This window comes from Accipiter gentilis, chromosome 21 (assembly GCF_929443795.1).
Source record: "Accipiter gentilis chromosome 21, bAccGen1.1, whole genome shotgun sequence".
Taxonomy (NCBI): domain Eukaryota; kingdom Metazoa; phylum Chordata; class Aves; order Accipitriformes; family Accipitridae; genus Astur; species Astur gentilis.
In genome coordinates, this window is record NC_064900.1 from 15,042,801 (window position 1) to 15,069,976 (window position 27,176).

The following is a 27,176-nucleotide window of genomic DNA, read 5'->3' on the forward strand; positions in this document are numbered from 1 at the left end:
TTACAAACTTATTTGTATCACACCACATGTATGAAAGGTAGCTATTAAAAGCAAAAATTTAATATTCATCCTTAGATAAGCCAGGGCAGGGTTTGGGCATGAGAAAAGAAGAAAGGAGCAGGCAAGTGTAACACCCTTCCCCAATTTTGTCTTACCTCCTTCCTTCCTTCCAGCAAAGCTAAGAGGAGTCGGTGCCTTTGGCCTATATCTACAATGCTGCCTTCTTCCATGCACCAAACCTGCTGTCCTTCCAATCAGTAGAAAATTACCACTCGCTATAATCATAATTGTATCAGACCAGTAGCCTTCTTTCAAGGGGAAAATCCCTGCTGTTCCCACCCCTCTTATCTTTTAACACCTGACATACTTTTTTTTTCTTTGTCAGTGACAGCAGGGCAGGATTCCTCCCTAATGTCTCTTCAGCAAAGTCACAAGAACACACTGGGAAGAGAACTGCTGAAATAGTTGGGTCAAAATTAAGCTCTTAAAATTACATCTGAAAAATTGGCTCTTGGATTCTGATAGGCAATCAACTGTTATGTTTTTCAGTCCCATCTTCTCACTCCTTTTCCCTCAGCTACTACTGAAATTGCTTTTATATCAAGCAAGTCCTTTGGAATCAGAAGCAAAACTGATCTGTGTATATGTTACCTAAGAGTTAATACTTTTTAATAACTCAATGTGAACTGATAGTGCATCCATAAAATGTGTACTTTGGGGTACTTTTTAAAGAACACCTCATTTGAATATTGTTATTTTGTCTTATTCCATGAAGTACTGCCTAGTTTGTCAAGCAAGGTAAAGAAAATAGTCTTGAATATGTCAAAATAAGAAAAAGCCACATGCATTTTCAAAATAATATTTTTTGCAATGGTCTCCATCATATTGCTGGAGGAGTCAGAAGGAGTATAAGTCTGTACAGTCCATACATGTTTGAGTTGCTCTTTCATTTGTTTCAGTTCTGTTTTCAGATGGGGAAGCCAGAAGATAGTAACTGCAATACATGCTGGCATGTGTAAATGTGGTAGCTGGCAGGAGAGAGAAAGAAATCTCTGTTTAAACATGTGTGATGAAGCCTGAGGATCGTGTTAAAATAATATTTTATAATGCAAACCTGGCAGGTTTATGATAATATTTATTTTAATGAATTGTTTCTACTTTAAAGGCCTGCAAAAAGGCACGTAATGTTGTGCTGTGGTTAGGAACGGCAGGGACCCCCGTGCTCCAAGTAACTGGGGATGTGGTGAGCTCTGACCATCGCAACATCCCCCGTCCCCAGGGCAGCTGCTATCCAGGTTGTCTCCTGACACAATTAAGAGTAGTCTCATGCTTGTGGTAGTTTGTGCTAGGGGGTATTGGCATTTCCTTCCTACACCTCTGAGGGTGGTTACTCCAGCACCTCCCAGCCTCTCATGACAACAGGGTGCAGAGGACGCAGCTGATGTGGCCCTTCTGTCAGAGGCTTCTCAGGGGACCATAGGCAAGTCAGATCCATCTGTAAAAATAGAGGGATGTCACCCTTGTCTCAGCAAGGCATTGTGAGGGTAAATATATTAAGCATTGCAAGTCTCCATTACTTACATAAGGAAGGCATATAAATAGCTTTGCTGGATAAGAAGTTATCTCACTCTTTCTTATTAACAGATGGAACCTACATAAAAAATAGATAATGTGCTTTTGTTTAGTGATATTAGTGAAGTTTTCTAGATAACAATTTCCAGCAGCAGTGAGGACTGTCTGTAAATTTGAAAGCTGTCTCTTTTAATGATCTCCCATTATATACCAAGAACAGATTTATTTATTTTTTTAGTCAATATACCAAAGTAAAAACTGTGAAGAATTGTATGATCAAAATAGCATATATATCTAGGCTGGAAAGGAAAGAAGGTGCATTATAACTTCACGGAACAGATTTTACTTAGGACCAAAACTTGCTTCTATTAATGAAACTTATTTTCTTGTTTTGCAGCTTGCAGGCCAGGATTCTATAAAGCATTTGCTGGAAATGTAAAGTGCTCCAAGTGCCCTCCACACAGTTTGACTTACGTAGAAGCAACTTCTGTCTGTCAGTGTGAGAAAGGTTACTTCAGAGCTGAGAAGGACCCACCAACTATGGCATGTACCCGTAAGTCTGATTAGTACCAGTGTCTGCAATTCTCTTCTCCTGTGCCCCATTTATTTATTTTTGTATTTTAAAAAAATGACATGAGTGTGTACATTTTGTGAAAAATTCCATTCAAGATAACCAAAAGAGATTTTTGAAAGCAAAATTCAAACAGCATATTTCTATTTAGTCTAGATATCCCTAAAAATACTCTCAAGTTTCTTAGTTTGGTGACTTTTTAACTTGTAGTTCTGAGAGAAAATACAAGGTGTGTAATCATTGTCATATAGATAACAATGTTGAGTTTTAACTACCAGTATGTATTTTAAATACATGAAAATATGCTTGTACAAAAACTTTCAAAAACTGAAGCGTCACATAAAGAAAAATACTGGTATGACATACTTTGCTGTCTCCCCAGATTTAAAAGAAAATTATAAGACAAATATCATCCCAACACAATCAAATAAAAACTAAACTCTCTAAAAAAGACAAGAAAAATCATAAAAAGAAAGAAAAAAGATATATCCAATCAAAAGGAAATGCAATTAAACCATCTTGCATATCATCTTCTTTCAACAGTTATTCCCTCTTAAACAACTGTGATAATGAAAATTCTTTAGATTTTTTTGATAATTTTTAAAATACAACATTTTGTGATTTTTTACTAACGTAAATTTTTCATTAAGACAAAACTAATGCCCAGTAAACTAGAGTCAGAAATTCTAACTGAGAAGAGAATTTTATTACTTTGATCAATGTGCTCCTGTCTAGAAACATAAAGCACAAATTTTCTTGTCACTTAATAAAATATTTCTCATAGATTTTCATACGTGGTTCATTACTCACTGGGATTCATTTATTGATCATACAGCAACTATATCTGTTTAATCACAAAACTGGGAACAAACAGCAGCATCTAAGAATCTGTGTGTGAAATACTATACATATAAAATCCTATTATTTAATAAAGACGATTAAAATCTGTTTGCAAAATTTTCTAAGATACCTAGTTTCCTGTGTAGCATTTTGTTAGCTCTTTTGGTGAAGGATTTGATTGTAGCACATTTTGTGCCACAGTTCTCTTGTTAAGAGAAGTCTAAAAAAATTAACATGTTAAATGCATGAAGTATTTTAACAGACTAAGTATACAAAAAGCTTAAGAGATAAAACCATATAAATAACCATAATAATGTTGCAATAAGCATCAGTGTATAGTCATAATTTTGATATATTTAGACTGTGCAAGGCAGCACCATGTAAAAATAACTGAGATGACAGAATTGAACTACTACTAGCAGAACTGAACTGCTTCCTGTGCTCATGCTAGTCTCTCCAGTTGGTACTGTACTGGGCAAACTGGGAATATACCAGGTAATTTGGAGCTGATTTACAAAGTCATAGGCACTCTGTAGTCCTGAGGTCATTACGTAGACCAAGACATTGTCCATCCACTAAATGGGAGTGATGGTGATGAAAAATGGCATTCCTCAGATCCAAGGCACTTAGTAGAAAGTTGTCTAATCTAACAGTTAAGTTTTCAGAGGCGAAGATTAAGGTCCAGCCTCCAGCTACTTAAGGGACATAGAGACCAGAGAGGCACCCCAATCAAATGCTCACAATCTGCTGTCAGTTTACTCTGGAGCAAGGCACATAGGCCTATCACAAAATATGTGAGGGAATAAGCAATGCTGTTTCAGACTTCCTGCAGGAAAATGGTGATTACAAATAATTCCACTCAAATGAGTGCCCCAAGCACAGGCCATTAAAAACTTACCCACAGAACTAACATACATCCCAGGCACTCTTGACAGTTTCATGCTTAGAAGGATGGTTTCACTCATGCATTATGCAGGTGTGGTTCCATATTATTTACAAGTCATTGATTTTTCGTCTCCAAAAGACAGTTCTTCTCTGAAAAAATTACTCATACATGGCATTATGTTTCCATAATTACCTTTTAGGGAACAATTTTAAGCCCTGCTACCCATTAGTATTGATAAGGTAGAGAGGAGCATGAGAGCCCTGTGGCATCAGTGAGCAGGTACCTATAACACCCTGGTGCTTTCCCAACAAAAGCAGGGTGCCGAGAGCTGCTTTGGCCAAAAACTGTCACGGAAAACTTGCTGCCAGACCTCTCTGTTTCTGCTGAGGATATCAGCCAAAGCAGCCTAGTGAGTGGAGGCAGGGAAGTAATCAACTGCAACAGAGGTACCAGTGCCCTATCTCACCCCAACTTAGGAGAAATAAGAAATAAAGCAGACAGTGAGCCACATTCTAGTTTCTGCCTTGCTCTTGGTTCAGTGCCACCATGCATTGCCTCTCATTCAGCCTAGACTGCAAGGTATCAGTACTTCATTGACTGTAACAGCAGATGTATTCATCTTATACCTACCATGATGATTATTTCACTGTCAGCTTTGCAAATGACTCCAAGACTCTTGACAGGCAAACTGCGTTCTTATCTTCTTGCACATCATTGTAATGAAGAGTCTGCAGGCCAAATTATTCCCTAAGTGATATCTTTAGCCCCACTGCTTTCAAATTATGCTCTCAGTTATTAAAATTATGTTTCTGTCATAAATACAACCTCACTGCCTTCGGTGGGTCTGTGCAGATGTGGCTAATTTAAATGTAATAAACAAAGTTATAGATATGAGTAGAATTTAGATTGTTCCTTCCAAACTGTGATGCTTTACTGTAATAAAAGGAGTTGAAAAGTTAGAAAAAAAATGAGACGATTTGACTAAATAGAGAGAAAAGGCTGTACAGTAAGAAAATGCTTTTTCTACGTAACCACTTTTGGGGAAGATCTGCATTTTTTATGTTCAATTGCAAATTTGTATCCTGACATGTGAGATGTGACATAAGAGATGAGAAATTTTTCTTGTGACTTTCTAAATGAAAGTTGTTCTTGAATTAAACACAGAATGAATAGTGGATTCCCCTTATCGTGGAGGCTCACACAATCAGATTAAACAGGTGTTAAACTCAATGAAATATATTCTTCAATCAAAATCATTTAGAACAACAACAACAGTCTGTCCTGGTTTCAGCTGGAATAGAGTTAATTGTATTCCTAGTAGCTGGTACAGTGCTATGTTTTGAGTTCAGTATGAGAAGAATGTTGTTAACACTGATGTTTTCAGTTGTTGCTAAGTAATGTTTAGTCTAAAGTCAAGGACTTTTCAGCTTCTGATGCCTGGCCAGGTAGAAGCTGGAGGAGCACAAGAAGTGGTGGGGGGGACACAGCCAGGGCAGCTGACCCAAACTGGTCAAAGGGGTATTCCATACTATGTCATGCCCTTTATATAAACTGGGGGGTCGGGAGGAAGGGGGGATCGCCGCTTGGGGACTAACTGGGCATCGATTGGCGGGTGGTGAGCAATTGCATTGTGCATCACTTGTATATTCTAATCCTTTTATTATCACTGTTGTCATTTTATTAGTGTCATCATTATCATTATTAGTTTCTGCCTTTCTGTTCTATTAAACCGTTCTTATCTCAACCCATGAGTTTTACTTCTTTTCCTGATTTTCTCCCCCATCCCACTGGGTGAGGGGGAAGTGAGTGAGCGGCTGCATGGTGCTTAGTTGCTGGCTGGGGTTAAACCACATCAGTCCATTTTGGCGCCCAGTGTGGGGCACCAACATGTGAGCTGGGCAGCTCAACCCCCAAATCATGGCTTCTAGGTTTGGGGGTTTTTTTCTTTTGGTCGAAAAGTTTTGGTCTCCATCAGGGCAGGCATACCTGCCGAACTCCTTACAAATTTCCTCAGAATCAAACATTCTGAACCACCTGTGTTTGTACCTATTTGATTTGCTTCCTCAAGTCCTGTAAAGCAATATGCCTAGGATAGGTAGATATTTTAGTCTCTCTCTTCATTCCTGTATAGGGTTAGACAGTATTCCTCACTCCAGTACTGAAAAACTTGCATATGCAGCATTATAGAAAATAAGGACCTTGATGTAAGATACTATGAAATTAAGAGTTTAGCTTTATGCATCCACTTTTCAAGACGAGCTTCAAATCTGTTAAGGGAGAAGCCGCTGCCCGAGCAGTCACACACGGATCAAGGAGTTGCAGGTACACCACCGCAGGCTTTAACTGCGGCGGGCGAGTCCAGCGAGCCGACGGGTGCCCCTTCCGACCCCTCGCACACACACACTCGGGTGCTGCCACTTCCCTCGGGCTCCACCCTAGGTTCCCTGAAGCAGAATCTCTAATCAAGGCCTTCAAAATAAAAAGCGTAATCTACTCTATCTATGGCGCACAAATTTAGACAGCTCAAGCTGGGTGCCTCCAGAGAGAGGCCCCATACACTACAGTCCCTGGGTGTTATAGGTTTGTGTGGCGTGGGGGTTCTTTTTTGTTAGCGGGGGAGGGGCCGCAGGGACGGCTCCCAGGAGAAAGTGCCAGAAGCTTCCCCAACTTCCCGCCTCTGGCCCAGGCCGAGCCCATCTGCGACGGTGGTCGCGCCTCTGGGAGAGCAGATTTAAGAAGGGGAACCGGTAGCGAGTTGGGGATTGGAATGTGAGAGGAACCCCTCTGCAGATACCGAGGTCAGTGAGGAAGGAGGGGAGGAGGGGATGCCCCTGCAGCCCGTGGTGGGACAGGACGGGACGGCAGGCTGTACCCCCCCAGCCCATGGAGGGGAGCGGGGGAGCGGAGGCCCCACAAGATGGCCGCGACTCCATGGGAAAGCCCGCACTGGAGCAGTGCGTGACTGGAGATCAGCCCGCGGAAAGGGCCCGTGCCAGGGAAGTTCGGGAAGAGCTGAAGCCCACGGAAAGGACCCGCGCCAGGAAAGTTTGTGAGGAACTGCTGCCCGCGGAAAGGACTCAGGCTGGAGAAGTTGGTGAAGGACTGTCTCCCGTGGGAGGCACCCCACGCTGGAGCAGGGGACGGGTGAGGAGTCCTCCTCCCCCGAGGAGGAAGGAGCGGCAGAGACAAGGTGTGAGGAGCTGACCCCAAGCCCCATCCCCTGTTCCCCTGCGCCGCCGGGGGGAGGAGGCCGAGAGAGCTGGGAGTGGGCTTGAGGTGGGAAGGAGGGAGGGCTGGGGGGAACGTGTTCTGAGGTTTGGGTTCACTTCCCGATATCCTTGTTTTGATTCGAATGGTAGTAAATTAAATCAATTTAGTTTCCTCCCCAAGTCGAGCCTGTCTTTTGCCCGTGACCATAAGTGGTGAGTGATCCCTCCCTGTCCTTGTCTTGGCCTATGAGCCTGCCTTTATATCTTCTCCTCATCCCACCGTGGCCAGGGTGGCGGGGAGTGAGCAAGCAGCTGCGTGGTGCTTCGTTACTGGCTGGGCTGAAACCACAACACTGGGCAATCATACTCTTACAATCTAGGTTCTCACTCCTCACACCATAGTCTGGTCCAAGAGTAATATGTGGGTCTGGGGTCTGGTCTCTGTCATTGGGTCCTTTTCATTGGGTCTCTAGGCAGGTTCTTTTTCTTTCCTGTATTTTAGGCTAGTTGTTACTATGTCTCCTCCTCCAATCAGAAAATAGGTCAACATAAAACAAAAGTATTAAGCAAGATATGAGTTCTGCTTTATCATGAACAACTACTTTTAAGCAGTTAAACAAAGTCCTTAACGTCCTCCAAAACATATTAACAGCTTCTATAATTTATATACATTCCTGTGCTATTATAGCCTCACAATCTTATCCTATTATTGCCATGCACTGTTTATGTCTTGTTTGGGTGTGGTCCGCACACTCATTTAGTTCAGCTTTGCCACCTTCCGCAACAAATCTAATTTCATTAATTCTGTGAAAGTGCATACTGTATGCTTTTCCAAAATTGTACAGTTCCCATTTTTACTTCATGTAACTCTATTTTGTAAAAGAAGAGTGTGCACTTTGCAGAAAAGCATAATAGAAATCTGATTTTAATAAGAAAAATGAAAATTACATTAGTATATATTGGTAATCTCTTTCTCCTAGCTTTTTTTCATTTGATTGGCACTTGTTATCTATCTCTTGCTGCTACACTTTCTCCTTATTGTATTTCTTTGTCGAATGCTAGTACTCTATCAGCGATCTCTCTGCATACACAGTGAGCAACAAATAGCATCATACCTAATCCCCTGTCTGATTACTCTGTACATAAACTCTAACATTTCCCACTATAATGTAATTGGATAAATTGATCCATCCTTTCAAGGTCAAAAACAGGCAGGCTTATATTGGGTGCTTGAGCCTGAATGCTTCTCCTTTCATGTTATGCTTAAACAATTTTGAACCCAACAAACTTATGCTCTGTTCAATAACCTCTGCCACAAACTGTATCCTCTATTTTTAAGAGTTAACATTGTATTCCAGCAGCAAAATCAAGCAACATGCTTGAAGCCTTCAACTCTACTGCCTCTATTGTTATTTTTATATATACACTTGTTTGCAATTCATCATTATGCTCAGACTTGGAGTGTTGGTTTGCAGTCACTGACTTCCATTCTTCCTACCTGCCTCACAGAAAAATAAGTGATTCTGAAAAGGAAAAAATGTAATACAGCATTCTATATCAAGTGACCTACTTATCTATGCTACATGTACGTACGTATATAAAAAAGCAATTGTCAACTCAAAGGGTACAGCCAGATGCCGATTCTGAGTATTCTCAGATGATGGTTAATTTTTGTCCTTCTGCTGCAAATTCAGTAGTCAAATAACACACACTCCTAAGAGTCCAATAGTTGGTAATGGACAGTTCTCACTTAAAAACCAACAAAGTTTTTTCCAGAGAGTCATCACTCTGTAGTGTTTAAAATACTGCATTGCCTTCATTGCCCTCACATTCTGCAGCATTGGGTTTGCTCCTGTCTCCTTCCATGAAGGGCAAAATGCACTTCACCTTCACAGAGGGAGAGGATACGCAAAGCAAGATGAGCTGCAAAGCACTGCATGAGGCATAAACTCAGCTCTGTTGCTTTTGGAGTGGGCCTGCTTCTCTGTAAGACATCAATGCCAGTGTACTCCACAGAGAGTATAGAAATACTTCTTACTTTATAATTTGTAAATGAAGCAAAAGACATTGCTCACACTCAGGCTGTGTTTCATTTAAGAAGCAGAAGAGCTGCTCATCCATCTGAACTGTGTTTTATTCTTTTGCATAAAATCCAAGGTCATGAATCTTGCTGTGAAGAAAGGTTCCATCATTTTCACCAATATACTTGTTTTCTTTAAAAATCAATATAAGGAAATCCCTGAGAGCTTTGCACACAGATGCCTGCAGAAGGGTTATTGCTGCCAAGTTTTTCCAATGTGTCAGATAATCTTTGTATAGTTTATAAATGATAACAAAGCAGTCAGGCCACATTCATAAAAGCCCAGTGACACATAATTTAGCTGAATCTGAGGATTAGAATTAATTGTCTCTCTTTGTTCCAAGTTCTAAATCTTAGTAAATGATTCACTGCATGTCATTACAGCTTAATATTTGCATGAAATCACAGTTTAACTGGCATAATTTAACAGCAATTAAAAAGCTATTTAATCGTCATGCAAATTGGCATGAGGGGCCTTGAGTATGAAGTGTGTCTGAGGTTTTTTTCAGTATTTGCAGGCGGACAGTCATATACTTTCAGACACCTCTAACATAATTGATAATGTTCTCCCTATTCATTGAAATGTGAATGTACAATAATTCATGTTTTCTCTTACAATTGAGGATTAAGTCCCAAATCATGAATATAACAACCTTCACTCTCTAGTGCAAATAAAAATTAAATTTTTAAAAAAAGTCTATTTTATGTACTGTATTGGTTCTTCTACTGATGCCATCTACATGTAGTACAACAAAAATCTGATAGAAAATTAAAATTGACAAAGCCAGACAAAACTCTCCTATTGCCTGAATTCATATTAATTCCTGTTTTGGCCTGCCAAAGTTGAAGTAACGTAAAAAACCTGAGCTGTGATGACCCATTGTCATAGTATCTATAGTATATGTAAGATTAAATTTAAGCCAGTTTTAAAATAATGGCTCCAATTCTTCGAGCAATTACACACTTGCTTAGTTTTAAGTGCATGAGTATTACCAATTATTTCAAGGGGATTACTGATCCGCTTAAACTTGTGCACATATGTAAGTGCGATTAAGGCTCATCCTCCATATTCCTAAAACTCCTCATTGGTTTTAACAGTGGGAATTTGTTAAGACCAGTCATTATTTAATTATCACAGCATGTTTTTAGAGGAAACGTAATTATTCCTGTCTTCTGCACATACATAAGAGCTGAAACTGAAGTAATCTGTGCTAGTTTTAGCTTATTCTGATCTCCGGACTGTTCTCCAGAGTAGCTAGAACCATCAACCTCACAGTAATTGTATGGGAAGTTTAGAGATTTGTAAATCTGAGACACTCTAAGGTTGTAGGGGCTTTTGCACTACATCACCATCTTCAAGACCGTACCTCATCTCTGTTTTCCACACCATTGGAAAATGATGTATCAATATAATTAGCCTTTGTTAACAAGTTCTATTTATAAATACTTATTACAGTATTTCAAATCGTCAGTGTTAGACTTATCACAAGGTCACAGTCAAAGACCAGGAAGGAAATACTCAAAATATCCTCTGTGACCATAAAAATTGCAAATTACAAATGTAATTTTCATCTGCAAGTTCCAGAAATATTGATCTTCAGTACAAATGAGCCACATACCATTCAACTAAATGATTTCTTGATATGCTGAAAAATATCTGGTCTTTAATGTCTGGGGCTTTTTGGCTGCTATGAACTCTTCACAGATAGATATATGAATAAATACACATTCAAAATATTTTAAACTTTCTTGTCCACTAGAAAAATGCAAAGCTATATAACACCTCCAAATATCAAGTGCTTGAAATCCAGCAGCTAACTCATCATTTACTTTAAGGCAAAAATCATTTTAATGAAAACATAGTCTCAGTTCTTTAAAGTTGCAAATACCAGAAAGAAAAAAGCAACTCAAATGTTCAACTATAGTTCACAGAAAACCTTAATGTTTATTAGTTCACATTATCCCTCCCACACCAAACTTTTTTCTCTTTACAAGCATTCCAGCTTTTATGCCCACATTTATGCCACATAAGTAAACAAATAGCATCACTTAAAAATTACAAATGTTGGTGAATAGTGACTTTTTTCTCTGCAACTGTTATTGCCTCTCTCATTCATTAAAGTTAGTATTCATTCTTGGTCCTATGTATAGATAAAACAGTATACATCTTTACTACTGTATTGCTTATTAGTAAAATGTGAGATATAGTAATGTTTTCTGTTAAAGTATAGTCCATTTTAGTGTTCAGGGTAATATTCAAGAATTAAGAACTTGAATAAATGGATTTATTTCAGATGGAGGTGCATATTTCAGAACCACTCATGGGCTTGATTTTCTAAATCACTACATTTTGTTTGGTCAAATAAATAGCTAAAAGTTTGAAAATTGAATCAGTGTATCAGTGCTGTAGTAATTGCAGATCTTAATGAAAAAAGAAATAATGGAATTGAATGATTAGAAAAAAGTATATTTTTAATTTGGGGGGGGCTGAGATTTGAGATACTGATTTATGTATGAAATGTTAGGAGGAGCTTTGATATTTTGTTTTCCTTCCTAATGCAAAGTTCTGACCATTTATCTGACCATCCTTTGGGCAGAAGGTCTTGCCCTCATGCTACAAGTTGTAGAACTGGAATTTACAAGAGCATTGATCAATATTTTTGTTCATTTGTTTGTTTAGTTCTCTCATTCTCTTAAAGTTTTTATAAAGGACATTATGAGATTTTAATTATCTAACTTTCTGAGATTTATGGTGCCACTCCATTTGTTGGGTGAAATATACTCTGTGTAAAAATTAGCTGATGTCATTTGCAAATGTTTCACATAGTCTTTCAGTCTGCTTAAGAGGCCCTGAAGTAATGAAAAGCTCACTCAAAGTTTGAACAGCATCTCAATCAAAACTGTGTACTTAAATCTTACTGACAGGTTGTATAAATCATGAAAAGCTGCAAAGCAAGCTGAAAGTTTTCAAAGTTCTGCTAACCCTTGGCTAAGCAATCCATGTGCACTGTAATTTTGTGTTGAGAGCTGGTAATATAATGCTTATTCAACTCATTCAGCTCAAAAAAACCCAGAGATCACCAGCTGAGTTTACCACAATCATCTTACATGTATCAAAACCTGCAGTATAAGGCCTTGCATTTTGCCAAATCTGTTTCTTACATAATTTTTATTAGCATATTTTGGGACTTTATACAAATTGTTTTTGAAAGCTATGTGTCTATAAGTGCTTGGTTGAAATATGTTCAGTGGAAGAATATAATAAGAAATGGAGATAAGATAATTCAGACTTCCTTTAACAATTTCTGCCTTTCCTTCACTCCTTCGTTAATTTCTATCTGAAAAATCACTAGGTGGTAAAGTTCTTCTGTCAGACTGTGAAGCCGATATATATAGCCTCAGATGATTTACATGTGATCCTACACAGTAAGTCAGCATAACAGCTTAAAATTTGTTGGACTTACCTTGACTATTGTGGGATCCAGGGGAAATGGGTCACTCATGGTTCATCTGACAGTACATGGAGAGCTTTACCACCTGCTGGCTAGCTGAGAGCTTTCCTATACTCTGCCTGCTACTGCTATCTTTACATCCCTCCTCACAGTCTTCAAGAAGTCTTTAACTTGCAAGGTTGATATCTTCACTGTTAATACTGATACTGATGAGATGCCAGGTGGGAAAGAAAAAAACATGTAAACTGTCTCTTGTGCCTAATAGTCTTGGTCTGTTGCCACCTAACTCTGTTAACGAACAGCAGCAAAGAAATCCCTGGGGATAAGCAGTGAAAGATAGAAGAAATATCTGGCACTAAAGAACTAATACAAACAATTTTAGCCCTTGTAGTTACTCCAAAGCTGTTATTTATTTATTTTTCAATTTGACTTTTAAAAAACATCAAAGATTATAAGTATCAGAAAAGCCTACATTACTAGACATAAAATAAGGAAATAAATTTTGTGGTTAAGGTCTACCTCAGTGTCCCACAAGATCAAGAGGTATTTAGTGCAAATTTGTGTTATCAAATCTAGGTTTGACATTCCCAAGTAATTTTTATGTTGCCTTAAATTATTTCTGCATTAATTATAATTTATTTAGATTATTCAACTTTTTATGATCTCACCCATTTTTTTTTCCTGCTTAATTTTAAAGGATAGTAAGTATTCAGATAATTTTTAATTTTTACATTGAATTTGTTAATGAAACGTAACTCTTTTAGCTTCTATTTGCAAATAATTGCCTTAAGACTAATATGTTTTTTCATGGTTTTTTTTCTTCAAAATAGACAACTGTCACTTAACAGGCTTTCCCCTCCTTCTCTGCAGGGCCACCTTCTGCTCCGAGGAATGTGATTTTTAACATTAATGAAACAGCTCTCATGTTGGAATGGAGCCCCCCGAGTGATACTGGAGGAAGAAAAGATCTCACTTACAGTGTCATCTGTAAGAAATGCGGGTCAGATGCCAGCCAGTGTGAGATTTGTGGGGGAGGTATCCGTTTCATCCCCAGGCACACAGGTCTCATCAATTCCTCTGTGACAGTGCTTGACTTTGTGTCGCATGTGAACTACACCTTTGAAATAGAAGCCACAAATGGGGTCTCAGAGCTGAGTTTCTCTCCCAAGCAGTTCACAGCTATCACAGTTACCACAGACCAAGATGGTAAGTCCCAGCACTGCATGTCTCTTACTGTGCCCCTGTCATCTATGCACTTATTAGGGGGTTCATTTTGTTTCTTGGAAGTCTGGGTCAGCAAGCTGGGATGTTTTGCAGATTGTTAAATGTTTTTGCTTTTGGTGAGGACTTCCAGCTTCTGCTGATGAGGGCATTAAATGCTTTTGGGAGTTGGCCCTTGACCCCATTACACAGGGCACAAAAACATACCTCCTGTTTAAAATTAAGTGGAGGCTTTAACTACCTGAGACTAATTGTATCAGTGGTTCAATGGAACCTGAGTCTCCGTCTGGTGCTTTTCCAAGTCTTTCCTATAATTTCAGTTTTGAAAGAGGAAACCACCACAGGTTATCCATTACATTTTCACAATTCAAAGGTGAAATGAAAGTGAACTTCCTTCCTTTAGTATCCATGTTTCATATTACTAATACAGCATGCTTCACTGTAAGATATTTCAACATCTGTATGAGCCCTTTCTTTAGGTGAGGTATCCTAACAGACTTTTTCCTTTAATTGCCCACTTTACATTATTGTTTTTGAGCTTTTTCTTCCCCCCATTTCAGTTCAGATTCATGTTCAAGGTCAACTTTTATGAGAAACGTGGAAACTAAAACAGCCCTATATTTTTGTTTACTTCTGCAACTTTCTCCTATTCCATCTTTAGAAATACTTACTATTCCAGGAAACAGCATCATGGGTTACCAACAAAGTAATCTATATAGCAGTGTTATCTTCTGGCTTGTGTTACTGTAGATGAGAAGGTTATTTCAAAATTATCCCTTGCTGACATTTGTTCCAGAAATGTTTTTCACCTACTGTGCAGTGACATTGCAACTGTAGCTGAAGCATTTAATGTAGAACATGAACCGAACTGGCAACACTACTGTTTTGAGGAGAAGGCCTTTGATAATATGAAAGTATTTACTAAAAGTGCTAATGTTCAGGAGGACCCTGTTATGTTCCACTTGTAGAAAGGCCCTGGGTTCTTTCACTGATCAGCCTAGCAAAAATCTTCTTACCTGCGTATGTGGGACAAGTAGTTTTGTTGATGAGTAAGTAATGACTTCTTTGCCTTTGGGCATACGAAAATTAACAGCTTGCTGTGATGATGATGATGATAATGACAATGATGGTAATACTAATAATATTTATTAAAATGGATTAGAAAAAGCACGAAAACTACTCACTCACAGTTCATATGATGATGGTAACAGAAAGGCTAATTACATAAGATGCCTAATGATACCTGCCTTGCACTGAGAATTGCCGTAAGCTCTTAGGCTACCCATCATGTTGCAAACCTGTATCTCTTTTCCTTTCTCATTAAAGGCAAAAAACATGGTGCCAGAAACTACCCCTATGTCTGCTTATTTTTAGATGTTTTGTTACATGGTACTACATGCAAGGCACCAAGCATGCACAAGTGGAGGTCACCAGAGATACAGTTTGTTTTTAAACTGGCTAACAGCTCTGTGAGCATAGGTTGTGATGTGTATTTAAGTGGTGGGCTTGTAAAAAATATGTCTTTTGCTGTTGTCTGTTCCTGGTTTAAGGATATAGATTTTCACCGCAGTTTACTCAAAGCAGGGAAAAGACCAATGTTTCGATAATTTGTGACACACTGACAGTAAACTCTAGAGTGTAGAGTGCTTGCATTCCCTGTAATAATTCTTACATTACTAAAAATGCTGTTGGAAGGGCTTCAGAGAATTTAAGACCAGATTTCCATAATATCTGTCAATTTATTTTGATATAAAAAGACACCTTTGCAGGAGAAAGCATTGTAATAAATGAAATGGAGGCATCTATAAAACGTAGTTATAAAGATAAAACTATTTTTGTAGGCTTACAAACTGTGTAGTTGTTTAAAATCGTAAGCATGGTAACTGTATATTTAGAGAGAAAGATAGTGTCATATGAAATATTGAAGAAAATTAATGGCATTTTCATTGATGGAAATTATTGAGAGGACAATAAACATTTTTGTGAGTTACTTTTAGTCATAAATAAGAAGTGATACAGAGAAAGCTAGGTTAGCTAACCTCAGAAAAGGAAGCTGTAGAACTAAAGCTTCAGAACATTACAGGGATTTTATTAATGTTTATAAATTACATGGAAGTTCTCAGATAAAAGGATTAGTGACCTTTTTATTTTTATTGTTAGCCAGCTATTAGTAAACAATTTATAGTTTTGCTTTAGCCATATTTGCCAAAAATACTAAATAATCACCTTTATATTGCATTTCTTTTTCTAGCTACACCACTAAACAGTAAATTCAGTTACAGTCTTTCCTTACAATATTAATTATACTGAAATGGCCAGTACTTATTGCATGGTGCTGCAGGTTTGTGCATATGTTCATATAAAACAAAGATCCAAGATTATACGCATGATGTGACAACAAACCAAAAATATCTTAATGTGTACAAGGGCTGCATTACCAGAAGTCCAAACATATTGGTTTAAAACAATTTTTCTCCTTTGATGTGTGTCTAATATGAAAGATCTAGATCTATAATAAATTACACCTACACAATATATTTATTCCATGTTCATACTACCTTTTTATGTGTAATCTTTCCATACATACTGTTTTAATGTTTTTGGTATACACATTTTATGAAGTACTAGACCTCTTTATAACTATATAAATTGTTTTATTCAATTGTCATATCTTTGTAAAGAATATAGAACAATATCTTCAGCTATTGTAAACCTAGACCATTCTGTTAGCTACAATACTTTACAATAGCTAAGGAGCTAGCATTTTATTTTCTTTGAGCATATTGGATTTACTTCCCTCTAGTGGCCCCTTCTTTTTGATGGTTTATGTGAAATTAACAGATTCTTCTTTAAACATGCAAAATTATTTGTTTGTTCTTCAGGGCTTTTTCTCTCTTTTTGGAGAAGATACTACTGTTGGCATTTTCCTCAATAAAGTAGTGCAATGAAGAGTACCTTGAGCATAAATAGAAACTGAAGAATTGTATTCTACCACAGTTAGTGAGTAGAGTAGTCTGAGAGCATCAAAGAGGGAGAATATTTGCTGACAGGAGAAGTGAACTAATTCAAAAGTGATTAAGGCTCATCTTTATGCACAGAGCTCTACCACAATTAATATTAAAATCTTAACTGCCTCCTGATGCAATCACCAGCATCAACAAGATTAAGTACACTGCTCAACTCTAACAATGACAAGAAGCAGACTAAAGGAAAGTAACACTTTGAAAAGGCTTTCCAAACTGCATCCTGCAAACCTCCCTGCAATTTGATGACTAAAGCATTACCAGACCTGATCAAATACTGAAAAAAAATTACTAACATTAGTGTAAGTCATATAAAATGAACTTGGTAGCATTCATGACTTTTTTAGTTATTAATTTTGTACAAGTATTCATAAATTCAATATCCTTTTTTGTTTGTTTTCTTCCCTGGGCTTCATAAGGAAACAGTTTCTGTGGTCACATTGGCTGTCAAGCACCGTAAAGAACTGTGAACCCATTAGTCAACACAAATTCAATAACAGAGAAAAAGATTTCACAGGTATTAATGTTCTCTCAACAGAAGTGTGAAAAATGACCACTTAGAGTCACCAAGCTGTTAGTTGGGTCTGCAAGTTGAAAAGAAAGGTTCAGCTATGTAAGGCTAGCTTACTGGATGAGAGACGCCATCTGACCAACCACTTAACATGTCTGTTGGCTAATCAGTAAAGAAAGAATATGTGTAGTTCCTGCATGATCACAGCATGTGCTGTGTCTTGTCCAGCAAGTGTGGCGAACAAGGATGGGGTAGGGATGTGTTAGGAAGCATAGATATTGTAGATGGAGAGATGAGGGAAGTGAGCTATATGCTACTCTTGTGTAGCTTTGTTTCAGAATGTTTTGAGATATCAAAATAATCCCTACTTTAAATTCAGATAAATGGAAATTCTGCTCAGAAAGCACTTAAGCCAAGTCCCTGTTCAAGGAAGAACATTAGCACATATTAAGTGCTTTCCCAAATCACTGCTAAAGTAATTTGTAAACAACTGAAAGGTAAAACATGTTTTCAAAAAAAGCCTCATCAAGAAATGTTTAACAATACTGTTGTTCAGAAAAGTGCCTGGATGCCTTTTCTTTATGGGAGTGAGAAAGTTTTATACAGCCATAAATATGCTGAGTATGAAGTAATTGTACTCAATCGACTTTAAATCATTGTGTGAAGAAGCAGAGAATTATATGCTGAATTGTAATTTATGTTTCTCTTATGACTAATGGAAGGAAGAGACACCTCGCTATATAACTTCCTCAGCATGCCTTAGAGTCTGCATCGCCTAAAGAAAATTCAGAAGTACTTGAGGCTTTTCATGCATAATTAAAGTAATAAATAATGAATTATTAAGCAAAACAGAACTTAAAATAATAGTTCCTATATCCAAATAATAATGACCACATACACATTCACTCAGTGCGCATTCATATGTTCTATTCCTTGAGAACAGAGGGATTTTTAACATTGCACTATGGAGAGTGGGAGTAGAGTCATGAGACATATCCTGAGTACACAATTATACAGGCGGGTAGTGGCCTACTCCATTTCAGTCCACCATTTCAACTGCATCACTGAGGAGGAGTGGCACTCTGTAGCTGTAGTGTTTCTCTGACAGAGTAGTTTCCTCATTGTCCGGTCTGCATCTTCACTGCATCATATCCCTCCTGTGGGACTCCATGCTGGCAGCCCCCAGCTCACCTTTTGCCGGCAAGTCCGACAGCAGTTAGCTCTCCTAAAATCGTAGTTCAGCCGTGGGACGCTTCGCGGGCATCGTTCCCTTCATGGGCTCCTTCTACATGTCTTTCCTGCCTTGATGGAAAGTTTACACTAGATAAATACTCCTTGTGCCATTGCATCCCAGAAATCTTATTTTCTTCCTCCTCAGTTCTGCAGTTTGTGAGTGACTCTGGTCTCCATGACATCAAAGACTTGCTACCAGTGGACAAAGTTTGAGTCATGAGAGACTTCACTCTGTCTGGGCACACACCCTATCACTATATTAAAGGCCTGTCTAGTTTTGCTCAGTCTGTCTAGTGGTGGGAGCCTGTGACTAGCTGAGGTTTTCAGGCAGACTGAAACCACAAATCTGGCAGGATTCCTTTGTCTAATACATTTTATTTTATGTGAGTCATTGGCAGATATATCCTAGGTGATGTTTCCTAATCTGATGGTAACATCTTGCCAGTGTCTGAAAGGGATTGCCTTTCATCTAATTCTTTTTCCAAGTGAGTTATGGCCAATTCATTGTTCCTAGTACAGGTGGGTCCTCAGACATATTTGTAGCCCAGTGTGGATGGTCTGTAGCACCAGCAACCTCTTATCACTCTCTTAGAGCTGTGGGAACTGACGAATGCACAGACGGATTTCAGTGTCTCTTCCAGGAATAAACATGACTGTATGTGACGGGTTGACCCTGGCTGAACACCAGGTGCCCACCAAAGCCGTTCTATCACTCCCCCATCCTCAGCTGGATAGGGGAGAGAAAATATAACAAAAGGCTTGCGGGTCGAGATAAGGACAGGAGAGATCATTCACTATTACTGTCACGGGCAAAACAGACTCAGTTTGGGAAAATTAACTCAATTTATTACAAATTAACCAGAGCAAGGTAATGAGAAATAAAACGAAATCTCAGAACACCTTCCCACCACCCCTCCCTTCTTCCCGGGCACAACTACACTCCCGGATTTCACCACCAAGCCCCCCCAGCGGCACAGGGGGACAGGGATGGGGTTTATGGTCATCACACGTTATTTTCTGCCGCTTCACCTCCTCAGGACAAGGGCTGATCACACTCTTCCCCTGCTCCAGCGTGGGGTCCCACCCACGGGAGACAGTCCTCCACGAACTCCTCCAACGTGGGCCATTCCCACGGGCTGCAGTTCTTCACGAACTGCTCCAGCATGGGTCCATTCCACGGTGTGCAGTCCTTCAGGAGCACACTGCTCCAGCGCGGGTCCCCCACGGGGTCACAAGTCCTGCCAGAAAGCCTGCTCCGTGGGCTCCTCTCTCCACAGATCCGCAGGTCCTGCCAGGAGCCTGCTCCAGCGCGGGGTTCCCACGGGGTCACAGCCTCCTTCGGGAACCCACCTGCTCCGGCGTAGGGTCCTCCACGGGCTACAGGTGGATATCTGCTCCACCGTGGACCTCCCTGGACTGCAGGGGGACAGCCTGCCTCACCAGGGTCTTCCCCACGGGCTGCAGGGGAATCTCTGCTCCGGCGCCTGGAGCATCTCCTCCCCATCCTTCTTCACTGACCTTGGTGTCCGCAGGCTTGTTTCTCTTACATGTTCTCACTCCTCACTCCGGCGGCAGTTTCTCTCCCGTCCCAACTTTTTTTTCCTTCTTAAAAATGTTATCACAGAGGCGTTACCACTATCACTGATTGGCTCGGCCTTGGCCAGCGGCGGGTCCGTCTTAAAGCCGGCTGGTGTGGGCTCGCTCGCTCTCGAACACAGGGGAAGCTTCCAGCAGCTTCTTACAGGAGCCACCCCTGTAACCCACACCCCCCCCCGCTACCAAAACCTTGCCAAACAAAACCAATACACTGTATTACTATGAATTAATGACATATAGCATTATAATAACAATCCAGATGGTATAAATTAAGAGCTTCATCTGAGTGTCAGAAAAGCGTCTCAGTGGCACTGCCAGGACAGTTTGTCATGATTAATCCTTCTGGCTGATGACAGTTTAGTTTCAGGGTGCTCACTGGGGTGGCAGGGGAGTTCCCTATTCACTCATCCTAAGTTGCTTCCTATAGTAGCAGCTGACTTTCACCCTAATCAAAAGTCAGCTTTCCTTTTTTTTTCCCTGAGTCTCAAATCTCTACAGCTGCGATTGTCCTTTGTAACTTTAAAGTCAAGAAAACTCTTTTTATAATGGCATGATGAAGCCCTTTGAACCATCCTCCAAACTATTTATGTTAATGGTTTACAAATCTAAAGGAACAGCTATTTCTAATGACTGTTGAAATGGAGTAGCAGGTTGCATAAAAGCCTGTTATAAAACAGTCACAAAACAACCTCCATCAGAAATTGCCAGAGCTCAAGCCACGTGAAAGAAAGATCATGAAATTTTCATAGGCAACAATAAATGAGAAATTCATGGCATTTGTTTACCTGACACCTACAGCTGTATTGATAGTTCTACCAAACCCTGTACTGTCATGGGAGCAGTGCAGAACAGTGCTGCTGGTGCTATTTATGTGAAAAAATTGGAGAGAAATATCAACTCATTGGTTACTGGCTAGGGACAGTCTGTAAATGTCCATACTGAATGTGACATGAAGATAGTAAGAGGGATTACTAACACAACAAAAAGTTTGAGACGTGTACTCCCTATTTTAAGTCACTTTTGAACAATACATTTTAAAAAGGTATTCAGCAGTATGCAATGAATATTCAGGCCAGCCTGTTAAACTATATGAATGTATATGCATATTTATGTCAGTGTGTATATAAATTAAGCATTTACAGTTGGAAAGAAAACCACAAGGCAAAAATGCTAAATCTCAATTCTCAGACTTCTTCAACTAACATTTTGTTGAATACTCTTCAGGTCTGCCAGAATTCAAAGTTTTGAGGCAAGGTCTTTGTGCAGCGTAGTTGTTACCCACAGATTTTCATCTACTGGTCACCTCTGTAAATTTAGACTACTTTTTGCTGATGTTTCTTTACACATATGACCAATTACTACACAGTAATCATAGGTGAAAAATGGCTTTTAAAACAATCTTAATTTATATCCTGAAGATTTTTTAAATACTTACAAATTTTATTTAACAAGTATGTTCTTTTTCTGCTGGCAGATATTGCTGTTGAGCCATTTCTTTAACACAGCAAAAGTCAACCTGATTCCATTTACTTTCATTTCTTATTCACCAGTATTATCCACTAAGCTAGTCAGACTACGCATAGCTTCAAGATATGTTTCTCTAAGTTATGCAATAGGAAGAGAACAAAATGAAACTCTAGTTTGAAGGAGGAGGGGAAAAAGGTTAATCAATACTGTAAAGTATTTTTCCCATAATATATTTACCATTGTGGTCTTTCAGCTTTTGTAATATTTTTTTTCATTGCTTAGCACACTGTTATTTATAACCATTGGCAATTTGTCTGTCATGCATTTTCAACAAGGTTCTGATTTAAGTTGTAGTCACTAAAATACTATGTCCAAATGCTGCAACAATTGTCTATTTAATAATAATAGTTTATTTCAATTTGTAAAAGTGATCTTTGTGGAGGAAAATGTAAAATAATTGTTACAAATAAATTGGTAGGCATACAGCACTGGGATAAGAAATATGCCTTTATTTTGTTTGTTCCTATTGTAGTCAGTAGCTGCTGAAAGGCATTCAGCACATGATTAAGCCCCCTAAGAATGAGATATTTATTTACCAACTTTGGTGATTTTAAACAAGAATGTCAAATAAGCTTATTGCTGCTATCTGCACACCATTCAGCTAAGAACCATGTTAGGATAATCAAGCACATTTCAATTAGCTGGAACCTCTCACAAAGAATGATATATAGCTAGAATAATCATTACTGAGTATTCTAAACAAGGTAGGGTACAAGATATTTCAGATATAAACTGGTGAATTAAGTAATTGGAAATATCTGCCACAAATGTTAATTGACCAGTTTACAAAATTCTTGAAAGTTACATTAGGAACCTTCTGTTTTCAAAATCTACCTAAACATTTCTGAAAGCTATTTCATTAAAACAGAATAAAATAAAACAAAAAAACCCCAAACCACAAAAAAAAAACACCAAAACCAACCACAACTCTGGTGTTCCCAGTATATGACAAGTGAAATGAAGACTTCTGTTGCATTTTTAGCAAGAGGAGTGATTTTGGTCAAGGGTAGTAGAGGAAGACATTCATCACAGCTAGTCAATCTGAGACAAATTGTGTTTGTAGATGTCATGACTTTCACACAAACCTTTAGGGAGCATGTTCAAAATGAAGGACATGGTAAATTACAAACCAATTCTGCTGATGTTTGCTATAGGGTCTTTAAAGCAATTATGCCAGTAGCAGGTTGCTCCAATTCATTTGCTTCTTAAAATGTAGTTTCTTCATTACACTCAACAACCCTTCTCCTTCCACTTCTGTGGCTCTTCCATATGCATTTGCCTTAGGCTCACTGTTTGGAAATAGTTTTCATTTATATACAATAATGGCATTAAGTTGTGCACATTGGAATAAGCTTGAGTGCAGACTCAAAATTACATAGTTTCCTAGGCTTCAGAAGTCTATTTATTTTACAGTTCTGTTAGCGTCAAGGTAATATTTCTAATAACATGCTTTTACCTTTTTCTGCCTGGCCTAACAATGAGAGACATCTATTTACTATCTTTGTATCCATGTTACATATTTAAATGTTTTCCCACCGTGGTAAAATTTATACTGGGTCTCCAATGAACAAATAATAAAGGTTGCTCCTCTGGAAAGATTATACTAGCTGGGATATGCACACTTAATATTTAGTTTAGGAATGCATGTTGCCTTTAACAACCCCTGTCATAAGTGAGCTTTCGTATTCTAGTCTGAATTCTAGTCTGACAGACATAAGGCGTGGGGGGTGACAACCAATGTCAAGATTGGCCAGTGTATTGGTTGGCCAAGAGCAAAAGAAAGAAAAAAAAGACACTCTTGATCTGCTAAATCTGTTTTCTGTCTAGCATGCAATCTCTGGTTTCCATTGAGAATTGTTTTTTGCATATTAAATATGCATCTTTTTCTTTATTTATCCTCATTTAAGACTTTCTTTAAAACCTTCACTTAAGCAGGAATATTATGAGATATTCAAGACATTGCTACAGGTTCTAAAGTGGACTTTTTCAATAAAACCATTTAAAATCAGTTTCATACTTTGTTGACCCTCTGTAGTGAGTGCAACTAATTCTGTGAAGGACTAACTATTCAGAGTATTTTGTCTCGGTTGTTTTCACTTACTAAAGTAACATGGAATTTAGCAAACAGTGCATCAGATAAAAGTGCCTGATTTTACTGTCTACATGTAGAAACTTGATAGGCAAAAGGAGAAGGAAGGTGATACACAGAACCATTCCCAAGGAAAACATGAGTGAAAGGAAGAGGCATGTGAATAAAAGAATTTATAATATAAAAAAATAAACTTAAACCCATATTATTATTATTATTATTATTATTATTATTTTTAAAATGTATTCAAAAAATTACACCAATTTGATCACCATATCTCTTTCTTGGAATAACAATGTCATCTTGTACACTAAACTACTCAGGATTTGAAAACTGAAATTTTAAAGCAAATATTTACAAGAAATCTCTTAATCGCAAAATTAGATCTAATGTCCTAAAGCTGTTTCGCTGGAAGTCAGTTACAGATGTCCCACTGGATAAAAAGCAAGGGAGGCCTGGCTCTGCTAATGTTTCCTGAACACTCCTGTTGTCTCCTCGACTCTTGCTTAGTTCTTTTGCCTTCATTCACAATACTTGGATAACTAGTCACAGCTTTTCTGCTGAAGTTAATGGCAAACCCTATAATTGTTCCAGTGTTAATTAAATCTAATTTTTCATTGAGCTAATCTACATTTGCAAGAATTTTCTTTGTGCTTATTCTGTCTGAATATAAAGGGTTTTTTTAAAGTTGTGGTTTCCATATTGTTTTAAATAATACATGCAGCAGCTTCTAAATCATGTGCTTGATCTATAATTGTATTGAAGTGTTTAGAGATTAATGTGCATTATCTAAGTGACATAAATTCTAACTAGTTATGCATTATGAACAGCTGATGCATGGTCCCATAAGTTACTGACAAGTTGTTCAGGCAGTTTCCAGTACTGTATTTTACAGATTAGAAATAAATGATCATTTTATTATATTAACTTAAATCTGGAAAACAAATTGTCTGATTCCAGTGACTAGTTCATATATACATAATATTAAACTCTAAGCTCCATTTTTCAAAATTAGATTGTTCTCCTAAAATTATCTAACAATTCTTTTTATCCTGTAATTGAAAATCAATGAGGACTAAAACAAAAATTTTTTGCAGGGTAGAGTAATGGAGTAATGGGATTCAGGAAATTCAGTCTATAGTTCAAGGATGATGGGCTATGGTCTATCAACAATAGAGAAGATATGAGTCTGCCTTCTTCCCTCAACTCATGTATTTTTCTGTCAAGCTGGAAATGTCATTTACTAATTAGACATTAGGTGAATTTTTGGTATCTCATTGCCATATTCATAGATATGGTTTATTCTAATAAAGGGAAAATATTTTAACTGATATTTAGCATCCCTCTGTGCCAATTTACAGGAAGTATTGATTTCAGTTTATAAATAATGCAACTCTGTCTAGAACATGAAATCTTTGGAGAGCAGAAATAGAGAAAATCACATTTTTCTAATGTGGTCTTAAATACTATTTATCTTTAAAAATGCTTGCTTGTATTTGGAAGTGAATTTTGTATGGTCAAAGAAGCAAGTTGACAGCATGGGAGATTAAAGTTTGTACCTTTTCAGAGAACATGTATGACGGTAGAGCTCTATTTAGTTCCCTAGTGTATATTACCTTGGTGCTGGGAGATTATCTTTAGGAGAAGAGCATAGTTTTATCTGCATTTATCTCCCTTACCTTTTCCTGAAACAATCAGGTTCAGTGGTGCCATTTTCAATGGTAACTTTTGTTATATGCGACACACTGCAATACTGAAAAAGTGGTTAATCTCAGATGAACAAAGGGTTGTTTGTGAGATCTTTGAAGCTAAATTTCACTGTGAATAGTTTCTCTTGTTGCAACCCATAGGAGCTGATGTAAAAGGAAGTAAGTTGTGTCCCAACACCTCCACCCTTGGCCCATACAGCTTCTGTATCCCATAGAGCCACCTGCACCAAACACACTAGTAAGGCATTAACATGATATTGTAATGTTTTTACAACACATTCTGAAGTATGTATCAGTGCAGTTCTGTGCAGGTTTAGGGACATATTGCAGGATATCTTCATCTGTTTTCCCAGTTATCTAACATCACATTGGCTTCATTATCCTCCCCTTTAAAATTTTTGCTCTTCTGTTATAACCATTACTCTGTGACATGACTTGTTTGTAAAGATGGCCTGACATTTCTAGGTAAGCACCCAAGATGTTAGCCGCAATACTGGGTGGTGAACAATTCCAAAAGGCAGGGTACTGCATGAAAGATCAGTTCAGATTTTGCTTTTCCATATTCATACATACGGTAGCATTCTGGATGAACTTTCTAGATAACCTTTACATTCTCATAAATAAAATAAATCTAAACTCTTTTAAGCAGCAGTGTGAATAAAATATTCTTAATTTTTCCATTTTTCCATTTAAAGATGATGGTTATATTGTCAGACATTAAAAATGTGGGTTTCTCGTGCAGTTTTAGGGAGAATAAGACTAACATCTTCAAAAATAATTTGAGTGGGTGGAATATGTGTCGTTTTTATGAGCAAATCACTATTATTCAGTCTCTCAGTTGATGGAGGATTAAAATTAATTAAAATGTCAATCTGGAATTTCTTCTATAATTAAATATAATTTTAAGGATAAAAATGCATAATATTTACTATATATAGTTTTCTTTCTATATGCATCTGTATATTATAAAAAACTGTCTTTTAGTATCTGTATAGTGTGAAAATGATTTGCCACTGATTCATTAGTCTAATACTCAATACATGTTAATATGTTAATGTCTTTGCTATAAGAAAATATGATTTTACTTTGTTGAAATATTTTAATAATTTTGTAATATTTTTATATGTACTGGATTGATACATGAGCTACATTTCTACGTAACACTAAAATGATATTTTCACTGAAACTATCTAACACTTTAAAAAAAGTTCATAGATAAGATGCACCCCATTCCTTACTCTCTGTATTACTTTATATTTAAACTGTCTTCCCACCTTTCTGTTTAAGTTTTTGCAGTGATAAACATTTTAAGTACCTGATATATGTACAATCTATTTCCACAGTGGAGTATTGTGAATTAAGTAGTGATACAACAGACATCTAAAAGCTGTAGAAAATAAAGACCTTAACCACAAGAAGTTGGGTACCTTTTACGCAGTTACCGATACACACTGTGGGTGCTCCACCAAGTGAGAGAGTACACACAGACAGTAAGGAAAAAGCGTGCATGTTTTCTGCAGAACTGACAGGTTTTCCAGGGAACTTGGGTCTCATTAAGCATCTCAGTGAAAGGAAAGCCCTGAGAGGTGCAGTTCACTGAGCATTTTTGAAAATACTGCCCTGTCACTGAGATGCTTAATGGAAACTGGCTTGTTTT

General features: G+C 38.0%; 1 protein-coding gene across 7 annotated transcripts in view; it reads left to right on the forward strand.

Moving 5' to 3' along the window:
* Positions 1 to 27,176, forward strand: part of LOC126049027 (ephrin type-A receptor 6) — a 516,299-nt gene that overhangs the window by 260,860 nt on the left and 228,263 nt on the right. For all 7 annotated transcript variants that reach the window (XR_007509078.1, XM_049824756.1, XM_049824759.1 and 4 more), the window contains exons 4-5: positions 1,970 to 2,125; positions 13,481 to 13,816. Coding sequence is in view for 6 of the 7 variants with exons in the window: in XM_049824756.1 (XP_049680713.1) it covers positions 1,970 to 2,125; positions 13,481 to 13,816 (492 nt within the window). In the remaining variant the exon portion in view is untranslated. The remainder of the gene's footprint in view (positions 1 to 1,969; positions 2,126 to 13,480; positions 13,817 to 27,176) is intronic.